We start from the raw sequence: 21723 nt of genomic DNA on the forward strand, positions 1-21723 counted from the left end.
AGATCATAAAATATCCTGATGTGTGAATGTATAGTACATTTTTAAAAGTTAAGCTGATGGGTGATTTAAGGTACTTTTGGGCAGCATATTATCTTCTGACACACCTGCTTTCTGAAAACCTGTAAGGTTTTATATTTTTATGAAAGTGCCTGTGTAACACAGAACCAAGAAGATTCCTCAGGCTAGAAGGATTTAAAGTACCCAAGCTGCACAGAAGAAATTAACAAATGATAGAGAACACAATATCTTTCTACTGTATGCTCTATACTAGTTTAATAATCAAGTAATATATAAAGTTGTCAAAGGCAGTGAATTTAAAAAGAAAACAAATATATAGTTGAAGTGAATGACCTGAAGAAAAGATCTAACATGCAATATTCTGTGTGGAAAAAGCTCAAAGCTGTGTCCTAAGGTTAATAATTCATATGAAGTAGTTTAGCAAGTGGTATCCTAATGACTTCCCAACCCGAAAATGTATTTTTCTTTCTTTTTTCTACTTTCAGGTATGTATAGAGCTTTTTTACCTGGAAAAGGTAGCTTTCATGGGAGTGTATACTACTTTGGGGAAAACTCTTTGTTTTGTCCTATTGTTAAATGCACCTTAGTAGTACTGTTCTATAGTATTAATTGACACTGTTTAATATTTGGTTTGAAATATTCTCAGGTCTTCTTTCCATATGTTTGTATATAAGTCTCAATCTCAATTTTAAAAATTATTCATCTCAAAATTATTTTGCCTGTTTTTACCTATTTTGCCTATTTTTTATGCTGCTCCCTCTTCTTTTTCTGGCAAACCCTTTCCCCCTCAAAGCTCCCACCATTTTAAAAGCAAAACAAAACAAAGCTGCCTTGTTCAGAGCTCTTCACGTAATGAAAGCTTATTTGTTTTCAGTGGCTTCATCAGGTGGGACTCCACTAAATATCTGTATTTTGTATGAACAATACAGCCTAAGAATGCCTTACTTAAGATTTTTTCATTTCATAAAAATGGAACAAGAGGAATCAACTGAAATTAGCTAAACTCAAAAATACTTTTGTATGTTGAGGGGGATAAAATTCTATAATTAGGTTCAGAAGTTGAGTCTTACCAACTACTAGGTCTTAGAGAAGTTGAGTCACTAGATTCTTATAGCCTCAGTTCCAATATCTATTAAGTGATGTATTGAGGCTTAGATGAGATCATGTATACAAAGCAACTTATACCGTAGAGCACTAGGAAATGTAAGGGGAAAGTAAGGAGACATTATTATGAGACAAAATGCATAATTGCTAAGTGACAGCTGGGATATTGGAAATATCTTATCTCAACACTAGTTGCTGCAGTTGCCAACACTGCCTATTGCTAGGAATTCATACCTAGGTAATGGAAGAACATTAGATGCACAGTATGAAAAATCTGTGAGGAAGAATGAGGCATCCAAGAAAGTTTAAAGTTTACCTAACTCTGGAACACTTTTGTGCTACTAAATATCTCTAACCACACAAGATTATGTCAATCACGTTCTTTATCATTTTGATCACACCCTTATGCATGACTCTAAATCAATCGCAAGGGAAGTAATAGCTGTACATCTGACCTCTGTTAACTTCCTCAGTGATCAAGATTCTCAATTTTGAGATGGAGACCAGATGGCAGAGTAGAAGGACGTGAGCTCATCTCTTCTTATGGAAACACCAAACTTACAACTAACTGCTGAACTACCATTGACAAAAAAAAAAAATGCTGGAACCTACCAAAAAAATACCCTACATACAAAGACAAAGAAGAAGCCACAACAATATGGTAGGAGGGGCGCAATCATGATAAAATCAAATCCCATACGTGCCAGCGGGCAACCCACAAACTGGAAAATAGTTATACCCCAGAATTTCTCCCACAGCAGTGAAAATTCTGAGCCCCACACAGGCTCCCCAGACTGGGGGTCTGGCAGCAGGAGGAGGAGCCCCCAGAGAATCTGGCTTTGAAGGCCAGTGGGGTTTGATCACAGGAATTCCACAGGACTGGAGGAAACAGAAACTCCACCTTGGAAGGCACACACAAGGTCTCGTGTGCACCAAGATGTAGGGAAAATAGCAGTGACCTCATAAGAGACTGAGCCAGACTTACCTGCTAGTATTGGAGAGTCTCCTGTGGAGGCAGGTTGGAGCTGTGCCTCACTGCAGGGACAAAGACAATGGGGGCAGCAGTTCTGGGGAGTACTTATTGGTGTGAGCCCTCAAGGAGGCTGCAATTTTCTTACCAAGACCTGGCCCCACCCAACAGCCTGTGGGCTCCAGTGCTGGGACACCTCAGGCCAAACAACCAACAGGGCAGCAACACAGCATCAACCATCAGCAGGACAGACTGCATAAAGTCTTCCTGAGCCCAGAGCCCTGTAAACATGCCCCTTGGCTCAACCCTGCCCACCAGAGGGACAAGAACCAGCTCCACTGACCAGGGTGCAGGAACAATTCCATCCCACGAGGAAGCCTGCAAAAGCCTCTTAGACAATGTCATCCACCAGGGGGCAGACAGCAGAAGCAAGAACTGAAATCCTGTAGCCTGCAGAATGGAAACCACAAGCACAGAAACTTAGACAAAATGAGATGACAGAGGAATATATCTCAGATGAAGGAATAAGGTAAAACCCCAGAAAAACAACTAAGTGAAGTGGAGAAAGGCAATCTACCTGAAAAAGAATTCAGAATAATGATAGTAAAGATGATCCAAGATCTCAGAAAAGGAATGGAGGCACAGATTGAGAAGATAAAAGAAATGTTTAACAACGACCTAGAAGAACTAAAGAACAAACAAACAGAGATTAACAATACAATAACTGAAATGAAAAATATACTAGAAGGAATCAAGAGCAGAATAACTGAGGCAGAAGAATGAATAAGTGAGCTGGAAGATAGAATGGTGGAAATAACTGCCATGAAACAGAATAAAGAAAAAGAGAATGAAAAGAAATGAGGACAGTCTAAGAGACCTCTGGGACAACATTAAATACCAACATTTACATAATAAGGGTCCCAGAAGGAGAAGAGAGAGAGAAAGGACCTGAGAAAATATTTGAAGAGATAATAGCTGAAAATTTCCCTAACATGGGAAAGGAAATAGTCACCCAAGTCCAGTAAGTGAAGAGAGTCCCAAGCAGAATAAACCCAAGGAGGAACACACTGAAACACATAGTAATCAAATTGACAAAAATTAAAGACAAAGAAAAATATTAAAAACAGCAAGGGAAAAGCAACAAATAACATACAAGGGAACTCCCAGAAGGTTATCAGCTGATTTCTCAGCAGAAACTCTGTAGGCCAGAAAGGAGTGGCACAATATATTTAAAGTGATTAAAGAGAAGAACCTACAACAAAGAATACTCTACCCAGCTAGGCTCTCATCAAGATTAAGTGGAGAAATCAGACAAGCAAAAGCTAAGCGAATTCAGCCCTACCACACCAGTTTTGCAACAAATGCTAAAGCAACTTCTCTAGGTGGAAAAGAAAAGGCCACAACTAGAAACAAGAAAATTACAAATGGAAAAGCCCTCTGGTAAAGGCAAGCATACAATAAAGGTAGGAAATCATCCACACACAAATATGATATCCAAACCAGCAATTGTTAGGAGAGCACCAATGCAGGATATTGGAAATGCATTTGAAATTAAAGACCAACAACTTAAAACAATCTAGTTTATATATAGACTGCTATATCAAACCTCATGGTAACTGCAAACCAAGAATCTACAATAGATACACACACCAAAAAGAAAAAGAAATTCCAACACAACACTAAAGTTAGTCATCATCAAATCACAAGAGAAGAGAACAAAAGAGGAAGGGAAGAAAAAAGACCTTCAAAAGCAAATCCAAAACAATTAACAAAATGGCATTAAGAACATACATACTGATAATTACCTTAACCATAAAGGGATTAAGTGCTCCAACCAGAAGACATAGACTGGCTGAATGGATACAAAAACAGGACCCATACGTATGCTGTCTACAAGAGACCCACTTCAGATCTAAGGGCTAATACAGACTGACAGTGAAGAGATGGAAAAAAGGTATTTCATGGAAATGGAAATCAAAAGAAAGCTAGAGTAGTAATACAGATATCAGACAAAATAGACTTTAAAATAAAGATTTTTACAAGAGAAAAGAAGGACACTATATAATGATCAAGAGATTAATCCAAGAAACAGATATAACAATTGTTAATATATATGTACCTGACATTAGAGCACCTCAATATATAAGGCAAATACTATCAACCATAAAAGGAGAAATTGACAGTAATACAATAATAGTAGGGGACTTTAACACTCTACTTTCATCAATGGACAGATCATCCAGACAGAAAATCAAAAAGGAAACACAGGCCTTAAATGACACATTAGACTAGATGGACTTAATTGTTATTTATAGACCATTCCATCTGAAAGCAGCAGAATACACATTCTTCTCAAGTGCAGATGGAACATTCTCCAGGACTGATCACATGTTAGGCCACAAAGCGAGCCTCCATAAATTTAAGAAAATTGAAATCATATCAAACATCTTTTCTGACCATAACACTACGAGATTAGAAATCAACTACAAGAAAAAGAAACTGTAAAAAACACAAATACGTGGATGCTAAGCAGTATGCTACTAAACAACCAGTGGATCACTGAAGAAATCAAAAAGGAAATCAAAATAATACCTAGAGACAAATGAAAATGAAAGCACAATGATCAAAACCTATGGGACACAGCAAAAGCAGTTCTAACAGGGAAGCTTATAGCAATACAATCTTACCTCAGGATACAAGAAAAATCACAAAAACAACCTAAACTTATACATAAAGTAACTAGAGAAAGAAGAACAAACAAAACCCAAACTTAGTAGAAGGAAAAAATTATAAAAATCAGAGCAGAAATAAATGAAATAGAAACAAAGAAAACAATAGCAAAGATCAATGAAACTAAAGACTGTTTCTTTGAGAAGATAAACAAAATTGAAAAAACTTTAGCCAGACTCATCAAGAAAAAAAGGGTAAGGGCCCAACTCAGTAAAATTAGAAATTAAAAAGGAGAAGTTACAATGGACACCACAGAAATACAAAGGATCATAAGAGACTACTACAAGCAACTATATACAAATAAAATGGACAACCTAGAAGAAATGGATGAATTCTTAGAAAGGTACCATCTCCCTAGACTGAATCAGGAAGAAACAGAAAATATGAACAGACCAATCACAAGTACTGAAATTAAAACTGTTATTAAAAAAATCCCAACTAACAGAAGTCCAGGACCAGATGGCTTCAAAGGCAAATTCTATCAAACATTTAGAGAAGAGTTGACACCTATCCTTTCGAATATCTTCCAAAAAATTACAGAGGAAGGAACACTCCCAAGCTCATTCTATGATGTCACAATCACCCTGATACCAAAACCAGACAAAGATACCATACACACAAAAAAACTTACAGGCAAATATCATTGATGAACATGTACACAAAAATCCTCAACAAAATACTAGCAGACAGAATTTAACAATACATTAAAAGGATCATACACCATGATCAAGTGGGATTCATCCCAGGGATGCAAGGACTTTTCAATATCCCCAAATCAACCAGTGAAGTATATCACATCAACAAATTGAAGTATAAAAACCATATGATCATCTCAATAGATGCAGAAAAAGCTTTTGGAAAATTTAACACCCATTTATGATAAAAACTCTCCAGAAAGTGGGCATAGAGGGAACTTACCTCAACGTAATAAAGTCCAAAAATGACAAAACTACAGCTAACAACATACTCAATGGTGAAAAGCTGAAAACATTTTCTCTAAGATCAGGAACAAGACAAGGATGTCCACACTTGCCACTTTTATTCCACATAGATTTGGGAGTCCTACCACAGCAATCTGAGAAGAAAAAGAAATAAAAGGAATCCAAATTGGAAGAGAAGAAGTAAAACTGCCACTGTTTGCAGATGACATGACACTATACACAGAAAATCATAAAGATGCTGCCAGAAATCTACTAGAGCTAATCAATGAATTTGGTAAAGTTGCAGGATACAAAATTAATACACAGAAAACTGTTGCATTTCTATATAATAAGAACAAAAGATAAGAAAGAGAAATTAAGGAAACTATCCCATTTACCATTGCATCAAAAAGAATAAAGTGCCTAGAAATAAACCTACCTGAGGAGGCAAAAGACCTGTACACTGAAATCTATAAGACATTGATGAAAGATATCAGAGATAACACAAACAGATGGAAAGATATACCATGATCTTGGATTTGAAAAATTAATATTGTCAAAATGACTATACTGCCCAAGGCAATCTACAGATTCAATGCAATCTCTATCAAAGTACCAATGGCATTTTTCACAAAACTAGAACAAAAAATCTTAAAATTTGTATGGAGACACAAAAGATCCCAAATAGCTAAAACAATCTTGAGCAAGAAAAATGGAGCTAGAGGTGCCCTGACTTCAGACTATACTACAAAGCTACAGTCATCAAAACAGTATGGTACTGGTGCAAAAACAGAAATACAGATCAATGAAACAGGATAGAAAGCCCCAAATAAACCCACACACCTATAGTCACCAAATCTATGAAAAGGAGGCAAGAATATACATTGGAGAAAAGACAGTGTCTTCAATAAATGGTCCTGGGAAAACTGTACAGCTACATGTAAAAGAATGAAATTAGAACACTTCCTAACACCATACACAAAAATAAACTCAAAATGGATTAAAGACCTAAATGTACGGCCTGACACTCTAAAACTCTTAGAGGAAAACCTAGGCAGAACACTCTTTGACATAAATCGCAGCAATATCTTTTTTTGATCTATCTCCCAGAATAATGGAAATAAAAACACAAATAAACAAATGGGACCTAATTAAACTCAAAGGCTTTTGCACAGCAAAGTAAACCATAAACAAAACAAAAAGACAACCCACATAATGGAAGAAAATATTTATGAATGATGAGACCAACAAGGGATTAATCTCCAAAATTTACAAACAGCTCATGCCACTCAGCATTAGATAACAACCTAATCGGAAAATATGTAGAAGACCTAAATAGACATTTCTCCAAGGAAGACGTACAGATGGCCAAGAGGCACATGGAAAGATGCTCAACATCCCTAATTATTAGAGAAATGCAAATCAAAACTACAATGAGATATCACCTCACACCAGTAAGAATGGCCTTCATCAAAAAGTCTACAAATGATACATGCTTGAGAGGGTGTGGGCAAAAGGGAACCCTCCTACACTGTTGGTGGGAATGTAAATTGGTACAGCCACTATGGAGAACAGTATGGAGGTTCCATAAAAAACTAAAAATAGAGCTACCGTATGATCCAGCAATCCCACTCCTGGATATATATCTGGAGAAAACCATACATGCACCCCAATGTTCATTACAGCACTATTTACAATAGCCAAGACATGGAAGCAACATAAATGTCCATCAACAGAGGAATGCATAAAGAAGATGTGGTACATATATATGATGGAATATTACTCAGCCATTAAAAAGAATGAAATAATGCCATTTGCAGCAACATGGGTCAACCTGGAGATTATCATACTGAATAAAGTAAGTCAGAGAAAGACAAATATCACACAATATCACTTATATGAGGAATCTAAAGAGATGGTACAAATGAACTTATTTACAAAACAGAAACAGACTCACAGACTTAGAGAATGAACTATGGTTACCAGGGGAGAAGAGAGGGGGAGCAATAGATTGGGAGTTTGGGATTAACATTTACACACTGTTATATTTAAGATAGATAACCAAAAAAGACCTACTATATAGCACAGAGAACACTGCTCAATATTCTGTGTCACTTTCCTGTACACCTGAAAATAACACGATATTGTTAATCAACTGTAATATAAAATTAAAATTTTTTTAAATAAAAAATAAATCTAAAAATACAAATAATATGAAAAGATTCTCATTTTGAATGTACATAAGAATCACCTGGAGAATTTGTTGAAGCACAGAGATTCTGATTCAGTAGGTCTGAGGTGGACCTCAGATTCTGCATTACTAAAAAGCTCCTGGGTGATGTTGAGCTGCTACTCTGGGGACCACATTTTGAGTAGCATGATTCAAAGGCCATAGTTCTCAAGTCTGTCTGCATGTTAGAATCACCCAGAACACTTTTAATATCCTTATTTTCTGGTCTCCATTTGCCAGATATATTGACTTAATTAATCTGGGTCTGGCAATAGTATTTTTTTCCCCAAAGCTCCCTGGGTGATTCTAATGTGCAATAATTTTTGAGAATTACTGCTGTATGGCAAGTTGTCTACATCACTGGAACTGGTGAGCAAATTCATATCTGTCTCATGCTGTATTTTTAAAGGATACTATTTTAACCTATTACTCTTTATATTTCTCTCCTTTTTTTTTGCCACATTTCCTTTCTCTCATTCAAGAAGATAGAATGCTCTGGGTTCATTACCTCAGGGGAGTGATGTGCAGAGAAGAAAGGAGAAAAAGCCTGCGAGTCATTAGGATTCTAAGTTCCCCATGCCTGAGCTTGTAGGAGAATGTGAGAAATGCTCAGGAGGAGGTAACAAGGCTATTCAGGCAATAGGGAGAGTGGCTAAATAGAATGAGAATCTGCAGTGTTTCGACAAGACAGAAAGAGAAGTCTGTGGATCCAGGGGACTGAGAGTACCTTCTTCCTTTCCTGGAAGTTTTGCTGCCACGATATTTTCTGACTCAAGACAGGTATGTCTGCTTTATGTATCCAGCTTGACCAAACCATAGGCAATATGGCAAACGATTCCTGTACTTCCAGCTTAGCACAGAGAGCAGAAGCTCCTGGGAGCTGAAAGACGATGGGTAAAGATGACCGGATATCTCAGCCACAACTGGTATATTAAGAGCTATTTTGCGTATTTCTCCCCCTATCCTCCTAGGACAAATGGTTAAAATGTTAGAACTCTGGCACGATTATAAGGTGGAGGAAGAAACCCCAGAAAGAACTGACATCCCCAGAGACAACTTTCTGAAGGTCTAGCTTAATAGAGACTTTTAGTCAAAAAAGAAGTTGAGTTAATGAAAGTTTTTTAAAGTTTTGTGTCTTGCACACCTGTGATTCTTACCACCTACATTACTATGCCATTCTAACAACCAGGAAATATCTCCTCTGCATTCTGTATGCACCTTATAGTCAAATGAATATATCACTGCCAGGGAAGATGATTCTGAATTGCCAGATCCTTTGAAGGGAGCAGACCCAAGATGTCTCTGGCTTTGCTCTTGGAATCCCCACACATCTGGAAGATGAAGGTCACTACTCCACAAGTCTGTCTCATTCTGGAAAAAATTCACTCAAAAGTTGGTAATCCATTAATGGGATGTAAGCTACTTTATACTGTTGGAAGAGAAAAATACTTTTATCCCAAGTTCATCAAGTGTTCTTTCTTTTTAATTGATGTTATAATTAATGTATCTTGTCTGCTATAGCTATTCAAATGTTATTTCATTTTATTTATTTCCCTGTGGCAATTCTGACTAGTCTCTTAGTACATTATTGGTAGAACACATTGTGTTAAACCACATACTCATATAAGATATGGAATTTTTAAATTATACTTTTAGCCTTACTTCATGCTTCATGTTCTGTATCTAATCTTGCTAAATTTAAGATATAACTTTAATTTTCCTCCAAAGCATTTGACGTTATTTGCAAAAAAAAAATTCAAGTTAGATTTACTGTTGAAAAAACTCAAAAACTGAATAATTTGAGCAAAACCCAATCATTTCAGGGCTTTTTAATCATAATGCATTTGCTGCATGTATGCAACTGTTTCGAGGGCTGGGAACGCAGAGAGAATTTGACTCTCTCTGCCCCCAATAACTTTACAGTGCAGTGGCTTCTGCATTATTTTGAGTCAGAGGGAAAATATGGAAGGTTTTTAAGGAGGAAAGAACAGTTTCAGGAAGATGGGTCTGGCTCTGGTGTTTGGAATTGTTTGGAGAGAAGTGAGATTGGAGGCAGGGGGTCTGATAATGACACAGAGGGGTTTTCAAAGGTGACTACATCCTCTCCCCATTAGATTGTTTTATTCCCACATATTTCCTTATATTTTCTCCACATAATTATGTGTTCCTAAACAAAATATAGCTTTCTTTTCATTTAATATTTGTGAGAGTTGTCCTTGTTAGTACACATGGGTCTCATTCACCCATTTCTACTTCCATGTGGTGATCCATTGTAGGTTGTTGAATGCATGTACGTTTTTAAAAATGTATTAAATATTGCTAAATTGTTCTCCAAAGTGACTATAACAATGTTTATCCCAACTAGAATGTATAAAGAGTTCTTGTTATGTCATATTCTTACCAAGAATTTATGTAGCTAAGCATTTAATTTTGTCAGTATCATGAGAATCAGACATGAATATTTTCTTTGAGATTTTCTTTTTCGTGGAGGAGGATAGGAAATCACATTTTCTCTTCATATCTTTTGCCCAGTTTTCTATTGTGTTTTTCTTAATACGTTTTAGGAATTATTAGTATATTCTCCATATACAAGTATTTTTTCTAGTCGTTGACATATTTTCACATTGTTTATGGTAATTTGTATGGAAATTTTGTTTTAATTTTTCAAAACTTGCGGTGTTTTCACATCTGATTTATTCTCTTTACATTAAGAAATGTTTTCTTAATCTGTACTAATAAAAAATTTTGCTGTATTATTCCAGAATATATAAAATTTTGCTTTTTATATTTACAACTGTATTGTGATATGCAGTATCAATCTGATTTTGAAATATTTTTCCAGATGAATAACAAACTGTCCTAGGGCCATTTTTTGAGTAACCCATATTTTGCCACTATGTAAAATACTATTGCTGCCATATATCACGTTCCACATATGTCTGGGTCTTTTTCTGGGCTTTCTACTCTGTTCTATTTGTCTAATTATCCATTTCTGTGTCACTTATAATACTTTCTTAATTACTATAGATTTATAATAATCTTGATATTGGTCACAACGATTTCCTATACATTTTCTTTTTTCAAAATTTTCATGACTCTGTCAAGTTCCACAAAAATTGTTTTGGGATTTTTATCAGAATAGCAGTAAATTATGGATTAAGTTTGGGATAATTAATATCATTGTGATATTGAGGATTCCCATATATGAACATAGTATGTCTCAATTTATTTAGTTCTTTCTTGTCTCTTTTAACACTATTTTGTGATTTTCCCTCCATATAAATCATTTGAGAGGTGTATTCCTAGGTTTGTTTTTTAAGTTTTTATTATTATTGTGAATGAGAATGTTTTTAACTATTACACTTTACTGGAATTAGGAATACTTTTAGTTTTTGTATGTAGATCTAGTATATGAAGATCTTGATATTATTTGTAATAATTTGCCTACAAATTCTCTAGAATTTTTATGTATACAACTTCATTATTTGAAAATAAGAAGATTTTTACAACTTTCCATTTTTTCCATTCTTTTTCTTTTGTATCTTTCTTGTCTTTTTCATTGTCTAAAACCTTTAGTACAATATTAATATTAGAAATAATGGTGGATATATTTGTCTTTTTACTTGAGGTACTTCAAAGTTTTACCATTTAGTTTATATTTGCTATCATTTTTCCTGCACAGAAACGCTTTATAAGGTTAAAAACCAAAATGGCTTTTTTTTCTATTCCCAGTTTGTTAAGAATTTTTATTAAATAATTTTTCTGCATGTATTTAGGCAAGCAAATTTTCCTGTTTACTTTTAACTGTTAATGTGATGTTAATATGAAAATATATTTTCAAAAATTCAATGATCATATTCTTTGTATAAACCTTGCTTGTCAGGATTTTTTTTAGTTTATGCATAAATTTAATTCACTCATTTTGCATTTAAGAATTTTACATCTATACATTTCATATATATAATTGGTTTATACTTTCCTTGCACTGCTTTTGATCAATTATGCTATCAAGTTTCTATTAGCTTCATAAAGTAAGTTGGGTAGTATTCCTTCTTTCTTTGTTCTCTGAAGCAGTTATGATAAAGGATTTTTTTGTTACTTAAATGTTTGTAAAACTTTCTTATCCCTTTGAGAAAGGCTTGGATTACTAATTCAATGATAATTGACTTATTCAGTATTTCTACTTCTGAAGTTGATTTCGCCATTTTGATTCATGTGTTCTAAATTCTTGTATGTATTGTGCTAAAGTTGTTTGTGGCATTCCCAAGATTTAACTTAAACAATTAAAAAAAAGTTTGTTTATTGTGTACTCTAATTTCTAATTTTTGAAACACCATCTGCTTTTTTCTGACTTCATATTCCTAGAGTTTTTCTAATTGATTAATTATTTCAAGTCACCAGCTTGGGTTCTGTTGGCCATCTCCATGAATTCTGTAGACCACTTCTTCATGCTTTCATTTTCCTTAACTGGTTTATAATTATTATGGGTTTTTTTTCCTTAAAAATCTTACTTTTACTCATTTTTTTCTCCTACCCCTCACCTCCTTTCTCATTCCCATTTCATCATCTTCCTTGTCCTCTGAATTCAGAGCTAAAAACTTATAGACAGAGAAAAACTGAAATGAAAGGAAAAAGTCCTTCCTGTGTCTCACACTCTAATACTGTCTTCATTTTGCCTTTGGCTAGAAAGATGTGGTCATTGACCTCCATTTCTGGTACTTTTACTATTTCCATTAACATTAAGCCAGTTAGTGCCATTGAGAGTAGAACCCCAAGAAACAGAAACATAGTAAGATCTGATCACCAAGAAAGCAGATTTTTGGTTTGTTTTTGCTTTGTTTTTGTTTTTACCTTTTGACCCCCTTCAAAAAAGCACTTTTGATGGTTGCAAGAATTCATTGTATGGGTAGATACATAGGGATAAGACAATTTTTCTTCTTCTTTTTTTTTTTTCATTATTTCTTTCTGTGTACATAAATATTTACTAGTATTATATTTTCAGTATCTCACCAGTAACTACAATAAAAGCTGGAAACAAAAAGCCTATAAAGCAAAGAATGAATAGGACATTTGAGTTTACCTTCAAAGACATTTAATCTAGTGAGAGAGACATACATACCAATAAACAGGAGACTGTAATACTTTGTGGTAAGTGTTATAATGGCATAAATTAAGGGTATTTGAGGATGCATATGATGGATACTCCTCTCAATCTTGTGTGTCTGGAAAGTGGAATTTTCTATTAATTCATTTTTTACAGATTCTTATCTAAATTAAAAATTAACCCATTTGGTTATTATTGATTTAGTGTCTGCTTGAACTGCTAGAATTCAAACTCCAAGAAGTTAGGAATCTATTTCTATCTCCTGTAGCACTTTAATCCCAGAACTTAGTATATAATCTGTCATTTCATAGGTGCTCAACAAATGCATGTTAAATTGAAATCTGATTAATTTAATTCAAGATCTCTAGAATACCAAGTATTCAGTTGAAAATATTTAGCAAATTGTTAAGAGATGTGCAAATACCAGGATGCTCTATATCATGAATTCACACTATCTAGATGATTAGTTTCTTTTTGTTTTTATAAAAAAATGGAAGGTTATACATCAGATGTCATTTAGTTGAATCATCCTGGCTCTATCTTTCATACACAAAACAAGTTATATGAAAATGACTTGACTCCAACTCCAATCACTGTTAGACATTACATCCTTCCTAAAACAGAGCTCATGTTCTTGCAAGACTAAAACCTTTCTACACTGAGAACAATCTTTTATACACACACACACACACACACACACGTACACACACACACACACACACACACACTACACTGACCTCCAAACCAGTTCTCAAGATTCATTCGTAGAGGAATATAAATGAGAAAATTGAGGCCTTATGTTGTCCCAAATCATGGAGTTAGTTATGTTGTTCAAACTATAATTATCACTAGTTTCCCAGGGTCTCAGGGTTTTTTTTTTAATTTGTAATCTATTCTTAATAAGAGATTTTACTCTAATATAGCATATAGTTAAATAATATGGCCAAAATGATATATCATATGGGCAGTTTATTTATTTGAATTAAACTATACACACTCAGTTTAAAATGGACAAGAGAGAAAAATAATAATTTCAATTGTGTTATAAATTCTTCCCACTAGGAAAGAATTTATTCAATCAATAAATATATTCCCTGAAACAAGCATGATGGAAATGCCAATATCCTAGTTTCTTTGTTAGCATCAATTTTCTTATACTCTTATAATCTAAGCATCTAGCTGTGTTAAATTGCATTAAATATGTTTAGTTTTCATACAACATGGCTTCCAGCCAAATGCGTCAGCCAGTGTCCAAACAAAATTTTCATTAATGATGGAGGAAAAAACTGGCTGTGCTGGGAATATTCTGAGATGGACTGTTGAACTCCATTGCTGTACTTTCATAAAAGATATTTAAGCATAAGTTTTACATCTGAGTTTTCAATTTACAAGATGATTTTAGAAACTTATACAGTGTTTTAAAACCAAATTCCTATGTAGATTCAACACTAAGAATGGATAGAAAACATGACAATTTCCCTTGCTTGGATGAAAGTCTCTGTAAAGCAAGTACTAAGGTATTTGGAACCACTAAAAATGGGACACCGTATAAATGAAATGGGTTAACTTAAATGAGCTCTTTCCTATTGTTCATGTCTAAGAGTCTATAAATTCTATGAAAAATTTACTCAAAGGTAGTGTTCAATTATCCAATCAATGTAGTTAATTATTGATCAATTATAACTTTTTTAGGCCATGGAAATGAATATTCTGAGAGCTGCAAAGATCACTGACTGAGACAGAGTCTCAGTTGGAAATGCTGAATTGTGTTCCCCCTTTATATTTTTGCTCATTCTCAAGTTCCCTAGATGGTAGTTTTCAAACTCTAGCATAACCCTGAATCACCTCGGGGTGATTTCTGGATCCCACCCCATGTGTTCTGATTGTAAAACTCTGGTGTGCAGCCTGAGTTCCCAGGAGATTCTGGGAACTTCTGACAAGTTCCCAGATGATATTACTGCTAGTGGTCCAAGGACCACACTTTAGGATAACCACTGACTTAGAAAAGGATTCAAGTACTCTTTGGATTCAGGCAAGCTCAGTTTACACTGAATGTTAACGATGCTTATTCCTATGTGTGGGGAGGTGAGAGGAAAGAGAAAGAATTGGGCATGATTTACTGTGTCATGTGTTAGGCATTTTTAGAGTAAACTGGGGTCTGAAAATACTCTGATTCACCTACAGAAAATATCCTTCAGTGCCCCTAAAAAATTATAATAAATTTCCTAGCCATCAACTGCTAAAACTCTTATCTCTTTTGTAGCTTATAATTAATAAAGATAATGTTATCTACCAGTAGTTGTCAATGCGCCTGCTTTCCCCGTGGTTCAAATACATAGAGCAAAACCATTCTTTTGACAATTTAACATTTTGGCTCAGCATTTTTTGACATTTGTTTTGTGTTTGGAAGCTGTGATATAACCTCTTTCCTGTGACACGTCAGTTTTTCTGAGTTATCCTTGCCACAACGCATTTCCAGGTTTGATGAAAGATGTGCTTTTCAAATCAATTATCTTCCTTCTTCTTTATTTTTCTCAGGATGGAAATGTTACCTTATAAAAAAATATAAACCATCAGAATTTATCACAATCTGAAAAGGTCAGAGATGAAACTGAAGAAAGTGCTTAAGGACTCATCACACCATGAAAGTATCTCCAGTGCAGCATCTTGTGGATTCCATTAAGAAGATCTCTTACGTCTGGCCCATAATCCATTTTTCTTATCCTAAAATTGTGGAAACACAGAAGTTTACACAAAAGAGCAAAGATTGTGTTTCTTTGATAAAGTAATAAAGAACTGAAAAAATATAATCTGGCTGGTATGATTGCTTGAAATCTCATTAAACATTAAACAGATAAAGCATTTCAAATAAATTAATAAAAAGCTCTAGTCACTAATGTAGTATCAGTATGAAATTTTTAATGATGAACTGATTAAGACAATATTAAGCAGATTTATCTGACATTTGTAGCTATAGTCTAAATATTGCAAAAAGGAATTCTCTTTCATTCCCCTGGCCTCAATTTTCTCTGAATGTGCATATGTCATGCCTGATACAGAGTACGTGCTCAGTAAATATTTGCAGAGTAGATGAGGACATTGGACATTGGTGAATGTTGATAAAAATTGAGTTTGTTAGGTTATGAACATTGTATTTTTATTCAAACCAAGTTTCACTAAATATTCCCTTCTGGAAGGCTTTTAGACTCAGCCTGCTGAAAATTTTTGAACTGAAAGTGGATTTTATTTGTGTATTTTGCATTTTTCTAGTGAAAAAAAAATGTATTTATTTACTTAAGAAAGTTGATCATTTGTTTGGGGGAAAAGAAAACAGGCGGATCTGCCCAAAGCTAGATCTGTGTACTTACTGCCTGTCATTCAATGCAGTGTAGTTACCATAACAACTGCTGTGTCACCTGGACCAAAGAATCCTGAGTATTTCTTCTAGAGCATGGAAGCAACTTCCTAAAGGAGAACCCACATTAAGATGGGCTTCTCACTATATTAACCTATCAAACTATTTGGAGAAAATCAGCCTGCTTCCATAAATTAAAATTGATGCTGTGTGTATCAGCTCTCAGAATACAGATTTTCACCTCATTCTTTTGTTTAAGTACAGTGGCACCAACTCACCTTCTGCTGGGTCTGACCTCCCTCTGGAAAACCTCTGGCGAGGAAAGAAAAGTCACTTGGCAGCCTGGATCGCACAAGGGAACTTTATCTGCAGTCTTCCTGTTTTTAACCCCAGCCCCATCTATATCCAAGTCTTCAATTACAAGGTACCTCCAATTCCTAAGTTTGTCCTCGGATGCTACAATGTGAATTTCTCATCATTACAAGCATTATATTTTAACCTTTTTTCCCTCTTAAATCATTTATCATTCCTCTAAGTACTTTCCATCTTCATACACTATCTTTCAGATTTACCAATATCTCCAAGTTTTGATCTCCGGGTGACAGCAGTGAAGAGCGGCTTGAAACGAGATCTCAGTTCCCTGCTTGGGAATCGAACCTTGGCCACCTGGGTGAAAACCTGGAATCCTAACCACTAGTCCACCAGTGGTGAATGGCTAGAAGCAGAGCCCTGGCTCTTATCTTCTTTGAAAAAACAATTCTTTACAAAGAGACCAAAGCTGTAAAACATGTACAGAATTTATTATTAGAAGCACAGCACCTGTGGGAGAGCACACAGAGAAGCAGTTTATTTTAAACAGAAGCAAAGCAGAAATACACACCCAGAGAAGAGGGTGGGCACTCTTGCTAATGAGGAGTATGCTAGAGAGGTGGTTAAGTCATTTGTATAAGAGCAGTTTTTCCGGGTCTTTTCCTCTGGCCAATCATCTTGTTTCATTTCCCATATCTGATTGGACACAGGGCCCTTCCCAATATGCACATACATCTTTTAACCAAGATGGATTCCAGCATGAGGGTCTCTGGGAGATTAACAGCACATATTATGGGATAATGCCCCCTCCATTTTTAAACCTGAGAATCTTTTCTTTGCATGTGCAATCAGGGAGGTTTCCTTTACCTCAAGAATGATAGATGTGGTCATCTTATCTTTTTACTCCAGCAGAGCTTAGTTCCTCTCTCCTCCTGCCATTAACTTTTCCTTGAAATGTCAGGGAGAGACAAGTTCCAATTTGCTCAGCTTGACAAACTCCAGCTGTTCAGCCCAGGGGCCCATCTACCTCTTACCTCAGTTTCACTGAAGATTAGGCTGTTCTTGTTTATCATTCTCTGTTGGATTTGGGTAATTTTTGAGAGAAGTTTGTAGAAATAGTAAAAATGTCTTTCTTTATTTAATCATCTTCAAATCATAAGTCCTGAAAATTTAAGTGAAATAAATATGGGAATTTTGCCCTCTATCTTAGGAAAATATTCAATGTCATAAAAAGTTCTTATGATGCATTTAAAATGTTATTTCTTTTGCTTTTTCTGGTTAAAAACAACTAGTAGTAATTCTATACATTAATTTACACTTATGCTTGCCCTCTAAGAAGGTTCTTATTTGGATACACCTACTATTCCATACCATCTTCATATTAACTTTCAAATCTAGCTTCAGTGCAAACTAGATGTATTGGCCCATTAGACAGACAAACCCAAATCTTAAATCAGCTGTGCTTGGAAAGTGAGGGAACAAAATTAGAAATTACAAAAAATGAAAAAGAGAGACAACAGCAACTCTCTGCACATTATCAAAATTGTGTATTCTCAGGCAATGTGAAATTCCAATTTCTAAAGCTTAGAAAACTTAATGGCTAGGAAACAAAAACTGAGTTATGTTCCATAGTCAGAATAAAAAAACAGTCAAAATGCAAAATTTCCCTCTGTGAGAAATAGGTTGTATTCCATTTTGAGCTATTCAAGAGCTCTGGTGATTGGTGAGCAAAGCCAACCTGTGACTAGCAATAGTCAAATAAGAATAGTCCTCTCTTCGTGATACTGGTGTTCTGAATTTGTTTATGCCTAACTTTAATTACGATGATCTGAGAACCAGGAACTGATGAACAAAAGGCCAAGCCCCTAGAAAAAGCATAATTCCGTGTACCTGGGATGTCTTCTTATCCAAGGAAAGAGAAGGATCTGAAAGAAATAGTTGATATTCTGATTGCTTGTAGTAGATGCCTTGATAAATGAGATTTCTGCCAAGAGTAGGATGTCTTGTATGTGCCTATCAGTTCTAAAATAAAGTGGAAAGAAAGTTCTCTGAGTTCCCTTGACTTTTCTATCTAAAGATGATTTAGTAGAGAATGAAAAACTTCCATTCAGATGACCACCTTCATATTAAAGGAAATTTTTTTAAAAGTTTGAAACTTCAGGAGCCATTATCATTATTTTCTGTTGTAAGAAGCAGTGAGCCTCCAATTCACCACTTACTCAGTTTAGAGTTTCCTTCTCTACCATTAAATGCTGAAGTCAATAAACATTTTTATTATTTTTGATTGTGGGATCAGAATTTCAGTTAGTGGAGAAAAAGATGACATACCTCATAAAAGATGATGAAGTTGGAGGAAATTGGAGGAAAGCAAAAACATCTGTAATTTTTTAGATGTTTTCATTCAAAAAACTATATTTTATTCAAATTATTATCCATTTTTCACATGGTATCTATTTATTTTTGGTTCTTTTCATCACTCTTTTATTGTATGTGTGTCCTAATGAGTCTTCACTAATCTATGGTAATAGGGAAAATGACATATGTTAAAATACCAATGTTGAGGTCCTCAAACAAGCATTACTGAGTCTTCTGTAATATAATAATAAACTGTAGGCATTAGGAAAAAGGACTAATATATTTTATTAATTTCATGTTAATTATGAAGACAGCATACTTCAAAGAATAGTATTTGACCCACTGTGTGTACTAATGTCTGTAATTAGCCACAATTCAATGGGACCTTACTGCATAACTCATATCAGTACCTCACTTAGGGCAACCATCAATGTCTTATATGTTGTTCTTTCATGTACGTATCTCAACCTCTCTACCAGAGTACACCCTATCATAAAGAATCCTCACGTGTTTTTTCTTGGTGACTATTACTTTCCTAGCATGGTGTCCAGCACCCAGTATTCACTCAGTAGTGTTTTTGGAATGCATAAATGATTTTCATCTAAGTTCTCTTATTTGCAAAGTACTTTTCTAAAAATATACTTTTTCAAATCCATTCCAGAAGAAACACAAATGTAAAGTGTTTTTGGTTACCTTGGCTGGTTCATCCAGATGATTTGCATCAATGTTACATTTTTAAAAATTAATTTTTATTGGAGTATAGTTGATTTACAATGTTGTGTTAGTTTCTGCTGTACAGCAAAGCAAATCAGTTATAAATATACATATATCCATTTGTTTTTAGATTCTTTTCCCATATAGGCCATTACAGAGTATTGAGTAGAGTTCCCTGTGTTATACAATAGGTTCTTATTAGTTATCTATTTTATATATAGTAGTGTGTATATGTCAATGCCAATCTCCCAATTTATCTCTCCCCCACTTTTCCCCTTGGTAACCATAAATTTGTTTTCTACATCTGTGACTCTAGTTCTGTTTTGTAAATAAGTTCATTTTTTTTAGATTTCACGTGTAAGTGATATCATATAATATTTGTCTTTCTCTGACTTACTTTACTCAGTATGGCAATCTTTAGATCCATCCACTCCACTGCAAATGGCATTATTTTGTTCTTTTATATGGCTGAGTAATATTCCATTGTATATATGTACCACATCTTTTTTATCCATTCATTGTCAATGGACATTTAGGTTGCTTCCATGTCCTGGCTATTGTAAATGGTGCTGCAATGAACATTGGGGTGCATGTATCTTTTTGAATTATGATTTTCTCCAGATATATGTCCAGGAGTGGGATTGCTGGATCATATATTAGCTCTATTTTTAGTTTTTTAAGGAACCTCCATTCTGTTTCCCATAGTGGCTGTACCAATTTACATTCCCACCAGCAGTGCAGGAGTTTCCTTTTCTCCACACCTTCTCCAGCATTTATTGTTTGCAGATTTTTTGATAATGGCCATTCTGACTGGTGTGAGGTGATACCTCATTGTAGTTTTGAATTTTTAATTTTCATACTCATTAAGATGATTAATCCTAGAATTAATTATAATGATGGAGGTGATAATATTGACAGGCAGCAATTTTTTTTTTTTTTTTACAATAGAGAAAGCTTTCAGTCACATGATCCCATTGATCTTTACAAAATTCCGTGTACTTACATGGTGGTTAATATAATTCTTATTTTACAGTTGAGTGAGTAAAGAAAAAAGAAGTCAAGTGACTTGTCCAAAATTACATAGGTAGTAAGTGCAGGTGATGGGAGAACATGTATTCTGGTCTTTCTGACTCCAGTACTTCATGTTAAATGGTCAGTCCTCAAGTTTCAAGTGCTTAAATTATAAAGCCTTCCTCAATCTAAAAACAAAACACACAAACAAAAGTAACAAACACCTACTTATTAAAGAAATCACCTGTCCACATGACCACGTGACTGTAGGAAATTCTCCTCCCATTGCACCTCTCATTCCCTGTTTCTGGTACTTTGTTGAGAACAGAAAGTATGTGCTTTCTCAAATTGCTTTCTAATTTACAAATATATTCTTTTCTGCAGAGAGTACTTTCATTGCCTCATATTGATCTGTGTTTGTTTATTCATCCTTAATGAGGTGAAGAATATTATGCTGCTGTGCTGCCTGATCTTGAATGGTCACAGATGAATTTATGCCTGAACCATCTGGAAGTTGTGGATCAAGAGAGGCTTAAGGCAGGCCTTGTCCTGCATCTCTCAGAGAAGAGCACACAGAGGGACCAAGTGGAAGTCTCTTCCTGCCTTCCTCCTCTGGGGCCCCTCAAGTTTTCAATTCAATCCCTTCCCTGCCTTGGTTAATGGAAACTTCTTCCACAGTCTTCTCTCTCCACATTTCTGCTGCTGTCCCATCCCTTACAGTATATTTACCACACTGCAACCAAGGTGGTCTTTTAAAAACAAATCTATTAATCACTTGTCCAAAAGCCTTCAAGAGCTTCTGATACATTTCTCACTTCCCCACTCCCATCCTTTTAATGTGTGTTTTGAAAATAGACCACCATTACCATTTTCCTTACCATGAAAAAAATCTCAGAAAAGGAT

General features: G+C 35.0%; 1 protein-coding gene and 1 long non-coding RNA gene across 4 annotated transcripts; one reads left to right on the forward strand and one right to left on the reverse strand.

Annotated features, from left to right (window-relative positions):
* Positions 1–1982: 1982 nt before the first annotated feature.
* On the reverse strand, positions 1983–15608 carry LOC309650626 (uncharacterized protein; the record flags this gene model as incomplete). The annotated part of the gene is made up of 5 exons (XM_082442236.1): positions 15499–15608; positions 9191–9343; positions 7819–7869; positions 2436–2542; positions 1983–2157 (listed from the first exon to the last, which is right to left on the reverse strand). The coding sequence occupies exons 1-5, from the start codon at positions 15547–15549 to the stop codon at positions 1983–1985; spliced, it is 537 nt and encodes a 178-aa protein (XP_082298362.1). The 5' UTR covers positions 15550–15608.
* LOC309650628 lies at positions 8564–21372 on the forward strand. Of its 3 annotated transcripts, none has more exons than XR_014257652.1 (4): positions 8564–8752; positions 15615–15894; positions 16691–16855; positions 16998–17781. It is a non-coding gene; the product is annotated as an uncharacterized lncRNA (long non-coding RNA). The 3 variants fall into 3 exon arrangements; XR_014257653.1 differs by lacking the exon at positions 16998–17781 and adding an exon at positions 21260–21372 and having other exon boundaries at positions 8575–8752; positions 16696–16855; XR_014257654.1 differs by having other exon boundaries at positions 8575–8752; positions 16696–16855.
* Positions 21373–21723: the final 351 nt, after the last annotated feature.

Source organism: Balaenoptera physalus (assembly GCF_965194825.1).
Source record: "Balaenoptera physalus genome assembly, chromosome: 20".
Classification (NCBI taxonomy): Eukaryota; Metazoa; Chordata; class Mammalia; order Artiodactyla; family Balaenopteridae; genus Balaenoptera; species Balaenoptera physalus.